The 18,323-nt window shown below is 40.0% G+C and overlaps 1 protein-coding gene across 1 annotated transcript in view; it reads left to right on the top strand.

Annotated features, from left to right (window-relative positions):
- The window catches only part of LOC111258979 (apolipoprotein D), a 50,092-nt gene extending 34,755 nt beyond the window's left edge, over positions 1-15,337 (top strand). Inside the window, exons 2-4 of the mRNA XM_022830604.2 lie at positions 968-1,184; positions 8,200-8,398; positions 11,722-15,337. Of these exons, the coding sequence (XP_022686339.1) occupies positions 968-1,184; positions 8,200-8,398; positions 11,722-11,830 (525 nt within the window). The 3' untranslated portion in view covers positions 11,831-15,337. The remainder of the gene's footprint in view (positions 1-967; positions 1,185-8,199; positions 8,399-11,721) is intronic.
- The last annotated feature ends 2,986 nt before the right edge of the window (positions 15,338-18,323 follow it).

Below are 18,323 nucleotides of genomic sequence, written 5' to 3'. Positions count from 1 at the left end.
ACGGTATTGAGCTCAGTCGAAGATCATCGTATAGAACAGAAAACGCAATTTTTTGCAGGAAATACCCGACCCGTGTGTGTGGCGCAGATGACGCAACAAAATGATCCGCCTCACATGGATGTATGTTACCTGAGTATGTGAGAGAATATGGGTGCACTTGCGCTTTTCTTCGTCGAAATAATGTTATTACCTAGCAGGAAATTCTGCTTTTTTTTACATTAGCAGCAACTGCTGACCCGCAAATTTGCCATTGGGTTATAGCTACGGACATTAGACAGATCATGGTCGAGATTGAGCAAACCACGAGGAACAAAGTCAAAGGTGAATACCAAAGGTTTGTTCAAAAAAAAACATGGTCAGCTGCTCCATACAAAATAATAGTTGCATACATACGACGATAAATCAATAACGCGGAACCAGAAAACATCGCCTGCCCATTTGCTGCTTGATTCTTTCGGGGTGTCCATGCAAGAACTCGCCCCCGAACACGCCCCGTGATCCTTGCCAGCCCCTCTACCCAGAGAGAGCACAGAATCAGAACAAACAGCTCAATTCTACTGCTGAAACATATACAATAATGACAACAAAGACAGTGAATAAAAGTATCGAATACAATGCGAAGTTATCAGAAATAAGGTATATAAGTTAAATATAAATATACATTTTAATTATATAATACAACACGCTTTGAGGAGATTTTTCTGAGAAGCGCTTCATACGTGGTAGATGACTCTTTGCCCGTGCAGTCATATCTTGTACGGTAGGGCAGCTATATTAGATTGGCCTCACCGTTCGAGTTAGCTTTGGTCGGGCAGACCCATCTAAACAGGTGCTTGCCACCTGAATCAGCATGTTGGCCTTGGCTGCTTCATTCATTTATGAATGGTTATTAGAATGAGGGTTGATGACCATTGCTTGACTAAAATGAGGCAATATAACTAATCGATGTGTATGGATTTTGTTGCAGTTCCTTGGAGTATGGTTTGTGATTCAGAAGTCGCACTCGACGATGTCTTGTCTGAAAGTAAACATCACTCGGAGAGGGGATGAGGATTTTAAAATCACCGAATATCGTAGATTTGGTCTCCTTCAAAAAGCTGTGGACCATACGCTTATTGATGTCGGAGTGCTGAAAATCCCTGATCCAACTGAGCCAGCCAAGATGAATGTGAAATTCTCTCTTAGTAAGTATACCAATATTACGTATACACAGTCACCTGAGACTGTTTTATTCTTTCTTACCACTTCGGACCTTGTTTGTATCCATTATTATCTATCATATATTATTATTATTATTACTTTCAAAACAGCACATTGTTTGCTTTGATGCAAATATAAATAAAAATATATAAAAACGGCGTTCTGTTTTTCCTCAAACTTAAATGGTCTCAAGGTGTATCCTATGTCGAGCCGTCTCGCACGACCCTACAGAGGTCCCCGAAGAGATAAGTGTTAGAGATATGACGGAAAGGGCATGTTTTTCGCAATCTGAGAGAAATGGATGCCTTTGTGAGGCGAATTCACGTTACTGCCAGACGTCCCTGTTTGTACGTTACGTTCCAATTTAGCTCTAGGGGTGCAGCCGTGAACCTTTGCCGCATTTTAGTTGGTGTCCTTCTCACCTGAATCTCTCTAAAGAAAGAAGGAGCAATTCCTTCACGGAAACGTATAATACATCCGCACCAGGTTAGAGTCAATTACCAACTTAGTAAGGTTAGCCGACTCCTCTAAAATCGCGTACGAGGCAATTACTAGGATTTCCTAAGGACTACGGCTCCGACCCTTGTTGAGAACCTTAATATCCAAAAGATCCCTTTATCCTGTTTCGCTTGTGGAGAACTTTACGTCAGTATTTTGGTAAGATGCGAGTGAACAATTTTTTATGTAAAAGCTGTCGGAAGGAGAAAAAGGTTTTGTGTACACGAAGACAGCGTTGTCGTACGTGAAAAGTGTAGATGAGAGCATTGGGCTTGAGCAGTTGAAACCTTGTGTTGCCCGCGTTCTAGCTAAATCAACTACAACTTACTAACAAGAAACTCTAAATTTGAACCAAAACTTTAAAAAATAAATTAACCAGACGAATACGAAGGATAGCAACTATTCGATCATACATCTCGAATAAGGCTGACCGTTCAGTGGTGCACGAAGTTGAAGCTCTTTGATTACTAGGTATATCCTAAGTTACTAACTGAAGTGTACCGAAGCGACTTTTTTGCACTTAAAAGCTAAAGAAGGATAGAGAAAAACTGACGAAGAGAGGTTTAAAGGCAATAGGAGTAATGAACTTCGTCTATGCCCAGCAGGAACAAATGAGTTTGACCTTTTTTTTTTTCTATCTTGTTTGGATGTTTGCTTACAAATACAAACAAAACACATCGTATTTGAAGCCTATTTTTTATGCCTTTTTCATATGCGTCTGGCTATATATATTCCGCTGTCTTTCCTTATCCATTCGGTCGCTCTTGCTCCTGAACTCATGTGTTTGTAAAGTCTCCAAGTGATTTTCTGCACCATCAGTTATTTTTGCTGTCGCCTGTAGCTGACCTCTTGTGCGCACATAGATCTTGTTTATCCCTGCCCGTCTCCCTCTCGAGGATTAGAGCTGAACAGATAATGATCATTCAAAGACTACCGTCATTAATCATACACACACAAGCTACGAACCCAAGAACCAACATTAACATCGACGTCGAAAACGATAACGACAGCGACAGGCCCTTATCTTACAATAGAGGCTTATGAGCACACGAATCAGAGAGTTCGAGCATTGGAACGGCTCATAGCATTGCTTCGAATGGAGTTACTCCTGCGGCGCTACTATCAGCAACGGAAGCAACCTTTCTAGCAATTTTTGGCCGTCGTCTTTTGTCGCTTGTGGCTCAAGCAACAGATTTTTATCATGCGTGCGAATCCTGTTTGCAGGTACGTTTCCATCTCTAGTGGATGACTGTCGACCGCCGTCGCTGACTTTTCTTTTGATCCGTTATTCGTACGGCACTAAACAGGTATCCATATTCAGTGTTCGTACGCCGTTCTTTTTTTTTTTTTTTTTGAGATATTTGTGTACGTGGCATAGGATCATTTATAGCAGCTCAGTATGGGACCGAAGAAGATGGCCGGTGCTCGCACCTTGTTTCCTCTACACACTATGGTTGTCAATAGACCCTTGAGCGTCGTTGTTATGCCATATCATAGTATATATATCTAAAAGTCGAGTGTCTCTTATCCTCGAACGGACTGGTTAACCGCATTGTCATGACAGCATAGCCTTTCGCGCGGCAGATGATGAGATCAGATTAGATTGTCGCTGCATCAGACGGACCGTCACAATGAACAGTATTTACGCCGAACTTGTTGCATCTTCTTGTATCATTGTGCAGACGCTTGAAAATCTCTGGAAGAAAGCGTTGTCGTATAGCAGAGACAAAATTTTTCTTTTTATTTTCAAGTCGCATGTCCGTCCCGAGACGAAACAAAGAAGAAGTCGCTCGTTGTCAAATTACTTTCCTTTCCTCTTTTTTAATGAGGGGTTTAGCAGGGAAGGGACTATTTGTATACAGCCAGTGGGTGCAAGGTGTGTGTTTCTGTTGTCAGCTATTTCAGATGTAGTTACTTACCATTTCTCCTTCATCTGGGCCGTTTAACGGTTGCTTATAGAAATGCGTCGCGACCTGTATCCTGTCTAGAGGGAATTTTCAGAAAAATGTCCTACTATGGCCTTTTGCATAGATCTGTGCGCAACATGGCAGATTTTCTTCTCTTTTTTTTATTTCCAACGTATTTAACCTGACTCGTTTGTATGCATTCTGTGATACAGAAACGTTCCTGTGTGATCGGATTCTTTCCGTGCTACAGGAAAAAATCTAAGTGTTTCCATCTCATTGCTTCTTTACATGAACCGATAAATAGTCCAAGTTTTATCTGTGGCATTGCCTGGGTTAAGCACTGACGGCCATAGACGGCTGGACTCTTCCAACATAAAGCGAGGTATGTCTGTGCTGGGTTTCCAACCTTACCTGTTTTTACACTTAGTAAGGAAACACATTGCCACTGGGCTATCGAGGGATACCGCACATCCTGTCTAATATGTCGCAGCTTGATTAGACACAAAATGTTCATTAACTCTCCAAAGTATCCAAGTACAGTACCATTACTAATTCAACGTACAGGTGGGTTTTGCTTTGTCCTGCTGAATAACTCGACCCAGCCATTTCGTCTCCAGTGACAAGCAGACCTGTACACAACGTATTTAAATCCCTAGAAGGTATATTGAATTGTTAAACTATATGTTTAGTCCAAATATTAATACAGTGATAGTAATTCGCTTGTGGAAATTGTCATCTAGTTATTGCATACAATAAACAATATTGTAATCGTCACTTCAGCAAAACGGTCCCTTTGTTCTAAACCTTTTTCCAAATCGGCCATTCTCACTTATTTCTCTACTCGAAGCTTTTTTTTATCTCCCAGCCAGATTTCTGTTACGTTTCATGTTGACACCACGAATTGCGTAAAGCTGACAACGTTGTGCCAGTGTCACGGTACCGCGCAGTCCGATCCAATCAGCAAATCGAAATTGTGTAATAGTCGTATGGGGGCCCGCTGTTGTCGATTTAGATATTCTATTTTGAGGCGAGCCACTTATCTTCAACTGTTGGCGCCCGAAAAGCAAAAACGAGTTATGGAAGGAGAAGGGGAAAGTTATGGAAAGGAGCCTGGAGGGACTTGGTCCAGTCGACGGGATTACAACTTACGTTTCTCCCTAGCAACAGGAAACGCGAAGCCCAAATAACTAAGCTATAAGTGATGAGTTGAGCCGGATACGACTATTATTAATATAATTGACAATAACTTTTCCCGTATTCGACTGTAGTCAGTTGTAACCAACGAAAGATCATTTGTCCTTTTTATAGATTAGCGCGCTAGGCTTTTGTCGCCTCAAAACGAAAAATCATCAACGATATCATGCAGAAAGTCCAACTCGTAAATCGAAATCTGCGCGTGCTTTTACTCTTCATTGAAAATTAAGTACGGAACAGATATACATCCCGAACGAATGTATCAACCCCAAAATGGGAAGCCATTGCTAGGAAGCGTCCCCGCATTTAAACTTGGATCAACGTAATTGTTACAGGTGTAAAAATGAGAGCGCATTCGATTTCAATACTGTATACCATATGGTGGCGTCGAGAAATATTAAATCCTCTTGCGAAAACCTTCAGAAAGCCTTAGCACTGAGATGATTTTACATGTTCACATCTCACTCAAATTGAGCCTTTAGGTTTAGGCAAGAGTGTGTATCAATACAACAACGAGAGCATGGCTTAGAGGGTTGTTAAAAAGAATATTCAGGATCTTAGTTAATAGGCGTGCCCTCCATGGTACCAAGGGATACCCTTTAACGTCTGACCAAAAATGTTAAATAACTATGTTTTAAAATAATAAAAATGTTCCCTTAAACTAAGTTGGAAAGGAACTTGTACAACATAGCCGTTATTGTGGTTATAGATGTGTTTATTTGCTTCATGTAACGACGCTAGTTAATGTATACTCTTTAACTTAATAATGGTCACATCGCTCGTGGTGGGGCTCCTTTGCGCAAAGACTGGCAGTAGCAATAGGGTAAGAAAGAACCAATGTATATGAGAAACTCTGTGCCAGATAATGTGCGGCTCACCCTTTGTGCTCCAATAATTATCGCTTTTATGGGCCTAAATGTTTTGTTACTAGGACTATAATACGTCGTACTTACTTCGTCAAGTTAAAATTGGTGCATTTTTGAGATGTTATTATTTAGCTCGCAGTGTATGCGAGCTAGACAATAACAAACGTCGTTTTTACTAATCTACTTTGTTGCCCGAGATTAACTGAATACATTTTTCCACTTCGTATTTATACGTAAACCTACAATCAATGCGTACATTCGACCTGTTATTATAACTATAATTTATATTGAAGATGTACAATTTACGATGACGAGCTACCTTGCCCGGCCGCCTAGGGAACAGTTAGTCAGCGGGGCTCGATTTTTTAATAGTAAATAAAAAAAAAAACTCGCATTATCTTAAATTCACCGCTAGCCTGCTTTAATCACCATCGTATTCGATACATGCGTATACACGGGCAGGAGAACCATATCAATCTGCGCACCATATAAATACAGTTGCCTTCGTAAGAGGCTGCATAGGGAAAAAGCATATGGGCACTCAAACAAACAAAAAAATACTTACGAACTTGTTTTTTCGAAACTCTGTTAGGTACATCTACTGGGCCGACGCGTTCGGCCCATGTAGTTATGATCCTGCTAATCTTCCTATTTTGTTGCCGCTCTGCCCCTGCAACGCATCATACCTGTTCCTTCATCGATAGCTATCTTCGTATCCGCTTTGTTCTTAGTGATCTAACTAACAGTATACTGATCATTGCTAACTGGACGATATTTGTAGCAATAATTGTAATAGCGCTGTTTGTCGTAGGGGTTGTTGGGATAACGTAGAAGAATATATTTTTGCCTATAGACAAAGAGATGGGAACATATTTTAAGAGAAACGAAAAGAAAGCTGTACTTCTATATGAGTGTTTCATTCTGTGACTGGGTATCGGTAGGCTGGGCTTCGGATTCGTTTTTCGCTCACCGAAGATCCTGAGAATCGCTGAAGTAATGAACAATCATGGCGAAGGGCATGATACATTTCTTTTCTTTTCCGTATCACCAAGATATACACACATATAGGCTCAATATAATATTATTTGCGCGTTATGAAAGCCACCCGGATATCACCGGATATCGCTGGCTTTTTCTGCCTGGGTGTTCGTTAGTATTTGGCAAATTGCACACAACTTTTATATGGCTTTATTGTTAAAATGACGTGCTCTAAAGATTGTCGTATATCTAGTCATATATATAAGAGAAAAATCATTTTTAGACAGAACATTTTTTCTTGTTATCCTCTTCTACAAGTCGCCAACATCTACTGCGATGATGGCATCCATCGCAAGCCGCTGATTTGGTCGTCTGTCTGATCCACAGATGAACGAAAATCAAAGATCTACGATAAATAATCTTGAAAGCCAGGCGCGTATGCATATGTATCTATCCAATCACTTGACGAATGTCTGGTAACCGAAGATTGTTGAATTTTTTCAGTTACTCTCTGGCTGTAACGTAGTAGTAGTAGTAATAGTAGTAGCAGCAGTAGTAGCAGTAGTAGTAGTAGTAGTAGTAGTAGTAGTAGTAGAAAAAAACGAAGGCAAAGGCAAAGATGAGAGAGCGAAACAAAAGCGAAAAAAAAACACTTCATGCATTCAGTTAAAAAGTGTATACCCTTGCTGCGTGAGCTCTGTCTGTGTGAAGTATATTGTGTACATATGCGTGGAAACTTACTTGGATTCTTACTACCAATCGATGTACATTGAACGAAATAACTATTTCGAGGCGCACCGAGTGCGAGGAAGTCGCAATAGTGGCTAGCGGCAAGACGGGAGCACAAAGAGAAGTTGTAACGGTTCTGTCATATTGTGAAACATAATGTCCTTTTGTACGGATCATAAAGTTGGCTATACAGTAGATGAGGATGATATCATAAACAAATGAACGGATACGATATCTAATAACATATTGGAGAGGCTGCCAATAAATTTGTTCGACTCTGCTAAGTTAATCTGGCAAGCCATGTATCATACGGATAATTGAAGAAGACGTCTTGAGGAAAATGCCGTAAGTCGGTTATCGTACTTTGAGTGGTTTGTTTATACGGCTGATTTTCGTCACACAAAAAAATTCAACGAGATTTTTTATTGTGTGACATTTTATTGTACGAGGCTGTTAGCCGACTCGCTACACATATACGACACTGAAAAAACTAACATATGGAATTTATAGAATTTATATTTATTCACGTAGTGATGCCTAATAAACGCAGCTAATTACGTTATCGAGTGAGACGTGTGTCTGGGCGCAGTTTCTACACCACATCAAGATGGCAGAATGTTTTCGTGTTTGGTTTTTAAGCGTCAACTCTTGCTTCTTCTTTATCGAATAGGTAATTTACTTTCTTGACGACCATCGCCAGTTCAACACGTATAATTGTACGTAGCTAGCGTCTAAATGGATTCCGGAACCGACATAGACGAGATTATTGTATTATTAACAATATATAATTACAACTAATAGAAAACGATGAAAATCATGCCTTCCAGGCGCGTGGGTGGAGCCATTCACTGTGATGGACACCGATTACGATACGTACGCGGCGACGTTTTCTTGCGTGAACGCCGCTGGAATGGGCCACCGCAAAAATGGAATGATCCTCTCGAGGCGACCTGATTTAGATAACACCGTCGCTGATAAACTTCGCAAGCTGTTCGATTCATTCGGCGTTGGACCATCCAGTCTCAGGTATATAGACCTAGCATATATGGTTTCTTTCTACTCGGTTCCGGCTAGGGCGCCTCTATGGGACGCACCAAGAATGGCAGATGCTAGGTCCTAACAACAACACAATGTGTTCGAATAGGGATATTGCAAGTCTATCATTGTATATATCTTAGATAAAACTGTATATTGTGATTTCAAGCAAGACACGTGTCCAAAGGGAACGGATAATTGGACTGACTTAGATTTATTTTTATATTTTATACATTATTGACTGCTGTACAGATAAGGGTTTTGCTGGATCATGCGTGTTTGGCGTATCCATGCCATGAGTCGTAGCGTCCTGGTAAATGCTCGTGTGGTTTTTATATTCACATTCTGTTTCTAGATTATTTTATCCAATTCGCTCAAAGAATGAAGAAACCAAAGTAGGGTTTTGACGCAAAGTCTATTGCCAACTCAAGACTTTTTGTGATCAAACCTTTATAGTATTTCAGATCGCTAACTCTACGGCAATTACTAATTTGGATTATTTATTAAAGAATTTAATACAGCTGTTCCAAAAGCCAATTTCTAGAACAGAACATATAGGCTTGCTTTTTTTCCGTATAATTTAATGCACCCTCTACGGTATGTGAAGTGCTTGTCGCTCGTATTCAATTCCTGTTAACTTCATGCAGAGTATGCACAATACTGGGATCCTTCAGAGAGGCTTGGTCTTAAATTTAGAATGCGAGGACGTTTGGCGCCATACTTCAAGGTCAGAGTTTGACTTTAAATTAACTATACCGTGCGATGTATTGTATCTTTTCGATCAGCGTCATTTGTTTACATCTTTATTAGCTACACATAAAGTAGGTAGATAATATATGCTTAGCTTGACCTAAAGCGTCTGTTCAGTTCAATCAGTTCTCAGGAATCAGGAATACCAATCAGTTTTCTTTCTGTTTTATCGGACCTGCCTCCTACCAGAAGAAAATGACATTTATGAACAGTTTTTCTTTAACAAGGATATTATTATCCGAAATAACATCGCTTGTCTCAATCGATTCTGCTTAATGGTTTTCACGGTGACTGTCTTGAAATGATTGGCACCACAACACAATGCACAATTTAGGAGGTATACAATTTAACCGTTAGCTAAAGTCCGTTTCCGATAAGATCCATTCAACTAATAGCAAGCTGCCCTCTGAAACTAGCTATGAAGTGGCGAATCTATTTCAATCTGACTTCGACGCAGGAACTGTGACCTTTGTTGATGTACTGATATATTGAACATCATTAATTTTAGGTAGATAGACAGATCGATAAGTACGACTACCTACATACGCGAACAAATTAAATCTCGAATAGAACCAGATACCTTAATTGAAAGGAACATATCAAAAATAAGTTACCTTGAACGAGCATTATACTATAAGCGGGCTTTTTGCTGGCGAAACTCTATGGGAAAGTATGGCAGCTTAGCTAGACTTCCTTCTAAAAAAACACAAAATAAGTATCAATGGCAAGTTTCCCCCTGACCATTTCAAATGTTGGCGTATTTATGATAGCATGAAAAACAAAGCCTATTTCGAAAAAGGCTCTGTAATCCTTTCAATGAGTGAGGAGTGACTAGCTGAAATCAAATACTAATGTAGAATTAAGATCATTCCCAAACAACATACGGCATCATCGCTTAACAATAACAAATTAACACTCGAAATGTTTTCTTCGTACTCAGATAAGCGTGGATATTAAAGCATTCGGGGCCGGAAAAAGAGCCGTGTGCACGAAATTTCTTTCAGACTCTTCTGTACGTTCTGTTCTGGTAGACACACTGCCATCGTTACTGCCGATATCATTACATTGATAATGTCAAATAACAACAGTAAAAAAGCCTTACGACGGTGCTCTGCGGCTCTCGAGTTCCACACGAAAAAGAAGAACAGATGATAATGTTCATGAGCCAGTCTATGCCGCCACCGAATCTTTGAACGATGTCAACGATCCCCACGCTGCAAGAAAATTGATTATTTACCCCCCCCCCCCTTTGCCCCCTGGTTGGGGCAATAGATACCAAAGACAATGAATGAAGACAGTGGTGACAAGGTCCAGCACCTCATTTGTTGCTGACCGCCCAGTACTGCTGCCATTGCTGTTGCGCCTGTTTACTGTTCGATGATAAAGCACAAGTTTTTCCAAAGAAATCCATACTATCTGTAGTGCATCAGTAGTTGAACGGGTAACCGATGTTGGCCGTTTGCTGCAGATCCACTCTCGTTTACTCTCTGCGCGTAGGAGGGAAATACCGATTCCAATATTTTTAAAAAATAATGTAATATTTTCAATAACCACGACGATATCACACGAGACGAGGCCCATTGCTACAATAAATTGTTTAATTGAAATCAGCAGACGAGCAAGCCGTTATAGATTATCGTGTTGATGTTCCGATCGTGTCCTTCATAGGACTGAATAGCTGTCTAATGATCACGGCATGATTGGCCTGTCGATTTCATAGGCGACCATTATAGCCGTCGGCAATAGCAAACAGCTTGTACAATTCTGCTGTCGCTGTAAGGAAAAATCCCTTTTTGTTTTAGAATCTGCCTGTTTGGTGGGTTGATTGCGATCTGCGCAGACGATACGAATCCTTTGCGGGTCCTTCTAATGTGTGCAGTCTAAAGGAAAAATATATAGAATTTAAACTGCTTCTACGTCATCTCTCACCGGGGACTGAGAGGGGACCAATACATGCATCAACGCATATATATATATATATGCATTTTTATCACAGCAAATATCATAAAATGATTTTTTTCGCATAAAATCTTCTGGCGTCGACTACACTGCAACACTGAAAAAATATTGTGATGTTTTTTTAAGAAAAAAAATTAGCGATTCTGTGTCAAGCGGGATCAAAACACCGACAAAAAACGGACATCTTTGCTTTTGTATTAACTTGCAATATCTAGCTAGTGCTTTCCGAACTGCGGACTGATCCTTGTTGTCCACAGCTGTTGCAATACGACCGCAGCATATGCGGATCTTTTACTGGATTCAATGGGAATAACTATAAATAGGGCAATAAAACAATCCATGTGCAAAAAGCTATTCCGGAACTTCTACCTTGGCCATTTTTCAGAGCAATATGTGGCTAGATCCCCACTAGAGTGTGTATTCTAAAAGCCATTTTGGCTTTTGTCATTGATCTTAGCAAATCAGTTCTAATATTATGGTGCACGTAGGCTAAAGCGGTTACCTATACAAATACCACTATCGCTATCAAATAAGCAGTACTTAGTCGAATTTTACTAATTAATTAATTGGTTAGCTTTACTAACACTGCAGTGTTCTCTAAACAGTTTCATCGACCAGAAACACAGCTGTACGAGTATGCTGAAAAGCAAGAACGACCACGATCGCGTGATCTCGCTTGGCCCCCTGAACATCAACAGAAAGCCTGAGCCGTAAACTGAAACCAAGGTGTCTGCTTGTAAGATCGACGCAAGCAGTATTCAGCCCGCCCCGCTAATCCTCGGTACTTTTAGCGAATCATTACATCAGAGCTTGTCACTCGCATCAACGTTTCCGTCAGTACTCCCAAGTGGCAAAGCTCTAATGCTAGCAGACCGGCGGCCGGTCCGTCAAACAATTTAACCATTCGACGTTAACTGTCATAACAATAATAACAACAACAACAACAACATCAATAGACGGAAGCCCAATCATGTCAACACTTAAAGAAGCCCAGTACCTTATTGGGACCACTAGTCAGCGCAGTTAGGCCGTGCGTGGATTTTTCTGCGACCTTACGTACATATAAACACACACACAGTTCCCTTCTTTTATATTTAAAAATACATCGTATAAAGTATCTATCGTAGGTGTACTAAATATAGATTAAAAAAGAACAAAAACTAAGTAAGAAGCCGTTTTGTCCGTATTTTGACCGTTACACATTTCTATTCAGTAGTAATAATAATATTAAGTTTTCACGTAATGCTCAAATCATTACCAAACACATAGCACACCACTTACGCTCTGCGTGAGGTGACCACGCAACAACAACGAGCGAGGTAGATGATGACACCGACCAGAACATACGCACTACATTAGGAAAATCACACTCAATTATCGTTGCAATATGTCGTACGTCCGTAAGGCCGGTATAAGAAAAAGAGGATGCATATATATATATATATATAAGAGAAACAAGCTCGTAGCATGAAAAAGCCATCGATTCATGAAACGCGTTCTGTTGACGCCTTGCTGGCCGACAAGCAGAGTTTTGATCAAAGTAGAAGACCTACCCGACAAACATCTCGATCACGCTTCGCCATCGGTATACCAGCGGGGGGTGAGTCTGTTCTGATAGGATTGCTATTGTTGCTATCAATGTAAAAAAGAATAACCGCAACTAAAAGAAGACGGGGCGCGACCGGGAAGGCGTACAGTGATTACAGGATTCGTTTAGCCACGATAAAATCAAATACTGCACCAATATGAGCACCTGAGCACGTCACTTTGGAAACTAGCTATGCTCACAAGATAATACATGTTCACGCTGCCTTAAAGGAATTGAGCGAATCCGTTGCTTGTTCTTGCCCTCCACAGATCAACTTGACAATAAAATTGAGAATTCATAAACAACGAAAATCTAAGGCGTATGGTCCCGGCATGGACCGACGCCCAAATGATATATATACATATATATATATATATATATATATATATATATATATGGGGTAGCTATTTTAAAAATCGAAAAAATAAGGGTTGAAAGTATATGTTGGACTTGAAAAATAAAGGTTAAGGATGGCAGCTAAGCAAATGAGTATTAAAGAACATGTAATAAGCTCTAGGCAAGCATACCCCTTATAACTATGATACTACTGCACCTTTAAAATGAACTAAGAATATAAATAAAAAAACAAGAAAATCCCGTTCAGAGGCGGCGTCACCGGATCAGATTTCCCCTCGAATGAGCTCAGCTGAGTTCAATTTCGAGGGCCGGGACGAAACTGCCCAGCACTGAAAGCACACGTATGAAGCTGGCGTCACCGCTAAAATACAGCGAAAAAGACTGTAATAGTCCATTGCAACAGAAGCAACGTCCACCGTCATCACAACGCCCACTAAAGCAATGATACGATTGACCAAGAACCCATCGCAAGCGACAAAATATCTACACTCCATCGATAGCACCGACACGCGAAAATTAGCCCACAACGGTAACTGTCACTCAAACCAAACGAGAGAAAAAACAACGTAAAGGTACAATATGATAATGCAGATATATCTAAGGTAAAATTACAGCGACCAAAATACGAAACAGAAGGCAGGGAATTTTGGGGACAAATTACGGTTTGAAGCAAAAACTATAGTCGTAAATTAAGTCAGTGTGGTTATCAGGTTTAGAAAGACTATGGATAGGCATAACTGGCCACAGAGACCAATCAACGAATGGTCCATAGTGATGAAGTAACCGCTTTTAAGCTTTTCTCACATAGAACACCTGAAAGACCGCTAACCAGCCTCTATATCCTGTGCACACTTGGTCATCGACGACACGATCTTCGCACATTCGTTCCCTTAGGCCCAACGGAAACGGGCGTGGGCACTTAGTACCGATGTGATGTACTTCTATTTGAGTCGATCGATCGCAGAGCTCACACCGTGACACAGTGAAACTGGTTGTCTACGGAAGTCCATCTTCACCAAAAAATCCGCAAGACAAAACTAGACATATGCATATATTATTATACATACATATACTTATGTACAATCACCCACGCACTTGGCCTATCAAGCACTTTTGGGCGTGTATATATATATATACATATATAGAGCAAAAAATGTACTGGAATTTTTTAGTACCCTTTGCCTCAAAGCGCTACCCGTAGAATATAACAGGTGAAAATATACTATTATCAGGCTGTGCTGAAACCTTTTTATACGAATATCACTATTCGCTATTTTTTTTTTATTATCAATATACGCTATTTACTATTCATTTTAACTCAGGGCATCATCACAAGGTACCGTGAAAACTGCTTCCCGAATAGCGTTGCTGATCTATTATACTACTGTTATATTTACTATCTTTAGTCATCAATTTTTAATGGTTCGTAAAGGACTCATTCGAAAAATGGCTGTCGTCGTGAATTACGGACAACATCCCCTTAGTTAACTTATGGCTAGATATGCAAAAAATGAGATGGCACAGGTCTATTTTTCGAAAGTCGAGTCGACATCAAGACCTTAATAAAGCTTATTTTGATAAATTTTACGACAGTTTAGGACAACTTACTATCTTTACGCATGTAATCGCTGAGCGTAGTAAGAAAAATAACGCGTACGCGGCTCGGGCGACTCATGATTTTAGTAAAATAGAGCCATTGATTGTCAACCTTGCAATTACCGTAGACACAACACCGATAAAGGCAGCAATGGACATATACCAGTTCACGAGTATTTCAAAGGCCGCTAGGTAGCGTATCCATTGGAATAGGCCAATGACTAAGTGCCTCTAAGCCAAACGTCATGCACTGCTCTTATTTCTATTTCGTATAAATAAAGCAAAACATTTATGAACACGTTCTCGAAGCCCGTATGTACACAACTTCCATTCACAGACGCAGCTAAATGCACACTGATACGCCATGTTGACGCAGAAATGATCGTATTCACTCTATTTTCATATACAGAAAATAATTTTTTCAAACAAATATCAGGAGAATAGATCGCACGCTAGAGGTAGTTGAACGTTACACGCTCGCACATGATGATATGGCTGATTGAGAACATACACTGAAAATGGAAAAAATAACGAAAAAGAATGATAATAATATCATTATTATCGGAGTAACGGTGTTAATTTCAGCCAGATGAATATAAATATGGTAAGAAAAAGAAACTCGAATAAATAAAGTGCACGATATCAAGTGAATGAAGTTGAACTGTGCCATACAAAAACAAGTGTGTCTTTTTATTTAGTACCTATAAAGCCGATAGAAATTTATGCATTTTGCATAGATAGTAGAATTTGAATGTGTACTACTTTTTCATTTCAAACTCCGCTTGCTCCCTAGTTGTCCTCGAACCTTGTAGCCTGCTGCTTTTACCTTCGTATTTGATTTATTCATACAGCGAAGGTCCACAGAGTTTATTGCTAGTGGCAAGACAAATGGTCAGTAAAATACAGTATTTTTAGAAATGCTATGGACTTGACTGTTGCGAAATGTGAACGTGTAACTGCATAAACAAAGCTTATAGGAAGCTTATTTCCGGTTCCTTGCCGTCCCTACTACGAGAACCATATTACCTCTTGCGACCACCACTGAAGCACATGGGTAATCGTCTGCTGCTAGCATTCCGTCGTTTGTAGGTGGCGCCCTCTAAAAAACAAACGCTAGGGTTCGAGTTAGGGGCTATCTAGTGATGGGGCAGAATATAAACGTTCCACAGCGCATCGGGCCGATGTTTAGTGACCTGAGCAATGTTTTAACCGTTATTTCTTCTGGCAGATCAGGCTATAAGAACGTAGTGATAGATTCACCATCTGATCGTAAGCAAACGCACGGGCTCGACGTATTTCGAAGAGAAGACTTCCCATTTGCGGTCGAGCATTCGAAATAGTAATCATGTAAAGTACTCCATCTTGCTTTCGTCAGAGCAACTTGTGTCCTGAGTTAATTTTGATCAATCTATTTTATTGTGTCTGATTCAAACATATATTACTAAAGTATCTTGGCAAAATTCTTCGTCTAAGTTCAACTGTAGAATGGTAGACGTGGTCATTCATACTGCCGAAAGTGCAGACGCGTTTTTCTTTTTCCTTTAAACATTCGGCTTCATCTAATAATTGCAGTCCCAAATGAAGCTCAATATTATCGAGAAACATCAGTCTTATTGTCCAGATGGCGTAATCTACTCGACAGGCCAAGCACGTCTCCCTAACCCTCTAGAAGTTGATTGAAACGAAATCGCGGGACCAGGCTGCCCTCTGTACGGCTCAGCGAAGAAATCACCAAGGCCCGTCATTTACTTGGGCAGGGGAAGACATCTGCAAAACGTGCGCTTATCGGAACGCCTCAACTTCACAAATGACCAAGGAAAATTTATGCAAAGTCCACAACGGGAACCATTTTCGAATTACGTTCTCAATTGTATCGCCCGGTTTTCAGTTTCTTTGTCATCCAAAAAACACGTACATTTACCAAGACTCAAACGCTTCCAAGCAATAACAACATCAAAGCATCCCAAAGCTTTCTAGGACAAGTCGCTATAGGTAAAAGTTTTCTACAAGTTAGTTAGCTTCGTTTCCTTAGCTGTTACTTTCTAATAAAATATTCTTTACCTACAGTTTTTTAGAATTAATTGATATAACTGCAGTTGTCAGTAACTCTTGGCAGATACTGAAGAGAACTTCCTTTGGATCCAATCATGGGTTGCTGAGAACAGAAAGCATCTCTTAACGACATAACTTAACGACAAGTTTTTTTCGCTATCACTCTTTACGACCTCCTATTGCCATGCAGCCAATTGATTTATTTCGTTTTGTCAGGAACCTTCAGGTCCGATGTCGAAGAGCTTATCCAGTCTGTTCTTAGCATCCTCTTCATTGTCATCAGTGAATTACTGTATTTGACCGTAATGACTGATAAAAGTTTCGGCAAAATGCGCATTATTTTTGAGAGACACACGAACTTAGATATGAGTTCCGTTTACCACGTGCGCAGAAGGTATATACACACAAGTAAACAAATCATGAACAAGTATAAGGAACGAACATCTAAAAATGAGACCGCCGTTGCTTTCTAATTAAGCTAATATATACTCAATGTTGTTCTCAATAGCTTTAGTGTAAGAATGCGGTTAGCAAACGTGCGCCCTCTAACCATATTGTTTGCCTGTATAAACACTGCTTATATCACCATAAACGTGCTTTACGCCGCGTTATGTTCATTGCTTTTGAAGAGGCATTGCAATTTTATAGATGAGCTAATGGTTTTCCATTGTGCCCGTTGCGGCGTGCACTATAAAACATTGGTTAGCCATGTTATCGAGAAAGCAGGTACTCCGTCCATGAGTACGAAAGCAGGTAGGAAAGAGCCTTTTCTTATGTAAACAATAACGGTTTTTTTTCGCGAGAGCGACACAAACATTTTTTTTTCAATTTTTATCATACATAAATCAATCGGCAATATTTTATGCGATCAATAAATGATCAGATTCAGGTAAATGTAGAATGAGCTTCAGCTGTGGATTTCTCTGAATGGACCGTACGCTTCTTCGATATAGTACTCTATTTGAGTGACAGCGGGGCCAAGGGCTTCTTTCGTCAAAGGGAGCTTTCAAAGAAAACAGCCATGGTCTTTTTGCTGTTTTTTTTTCTCGTTATGCCTATAAAGGAGATCTTCCTACAGTATCTGCATGTACGTTAGACTCATTTGAATTTTCTGATGGAAATGATTATCAACTGACTTTAAAAATATCAATCGTATTGTATAGTATAGTGGGAATACTTTCTGCCGACGCATTTTCGTCGCAGTCAAGATTTAGTATGACAATTATAGAATACCGACTACAAACTTGCGTTGAATAGCATCCAAATACTATTATTTTTTTCTTCGTGAAGCTTAGTTCAGAGCCGTACGAACGGCCCATAATCTAAGATCTATAAGAGTGTTAGTAATGAATTTTACTTAATTTAGTTAGAGCCTTGAAACAGGCAACACTTTGTATTTATTTGAGTTACAGATATTTTCATCCAATCGCATTGAGCCCAGAATGAAGTGTAAAGTGTTACCGGATTCACGGTGCGCTGAACAAACAAATCCTGTATTTTCGCTACGTTGGTCTGGAAGCATGAAGCCATGATTACACTGGTATTCTGGATAAGCCAATGGGGGAAGCCTTAATGGCCTCAAGTGTTCGCGGCCTATGTGGAACAGGGTACCAA

Source organism: Varroa jacobsoni, unplaced genomic scaffold (assembly GCF_002532875.2).
Source record: "Varroa jacobsoni isolate VJ856 unplaced genomic scaffold, vjacob_1.0 scaffold_282, whole genome shotgun sequence".
Lineage (NCBI taxonomy): Eukaryota > Metazoa > Arthropoda > Arachnida > Mesostigmata > Varroidae > Varroa > Varroa jacobsoni.
This window is presented reverse-complemented; position numbering and strand designations above follow the sequence as displayed.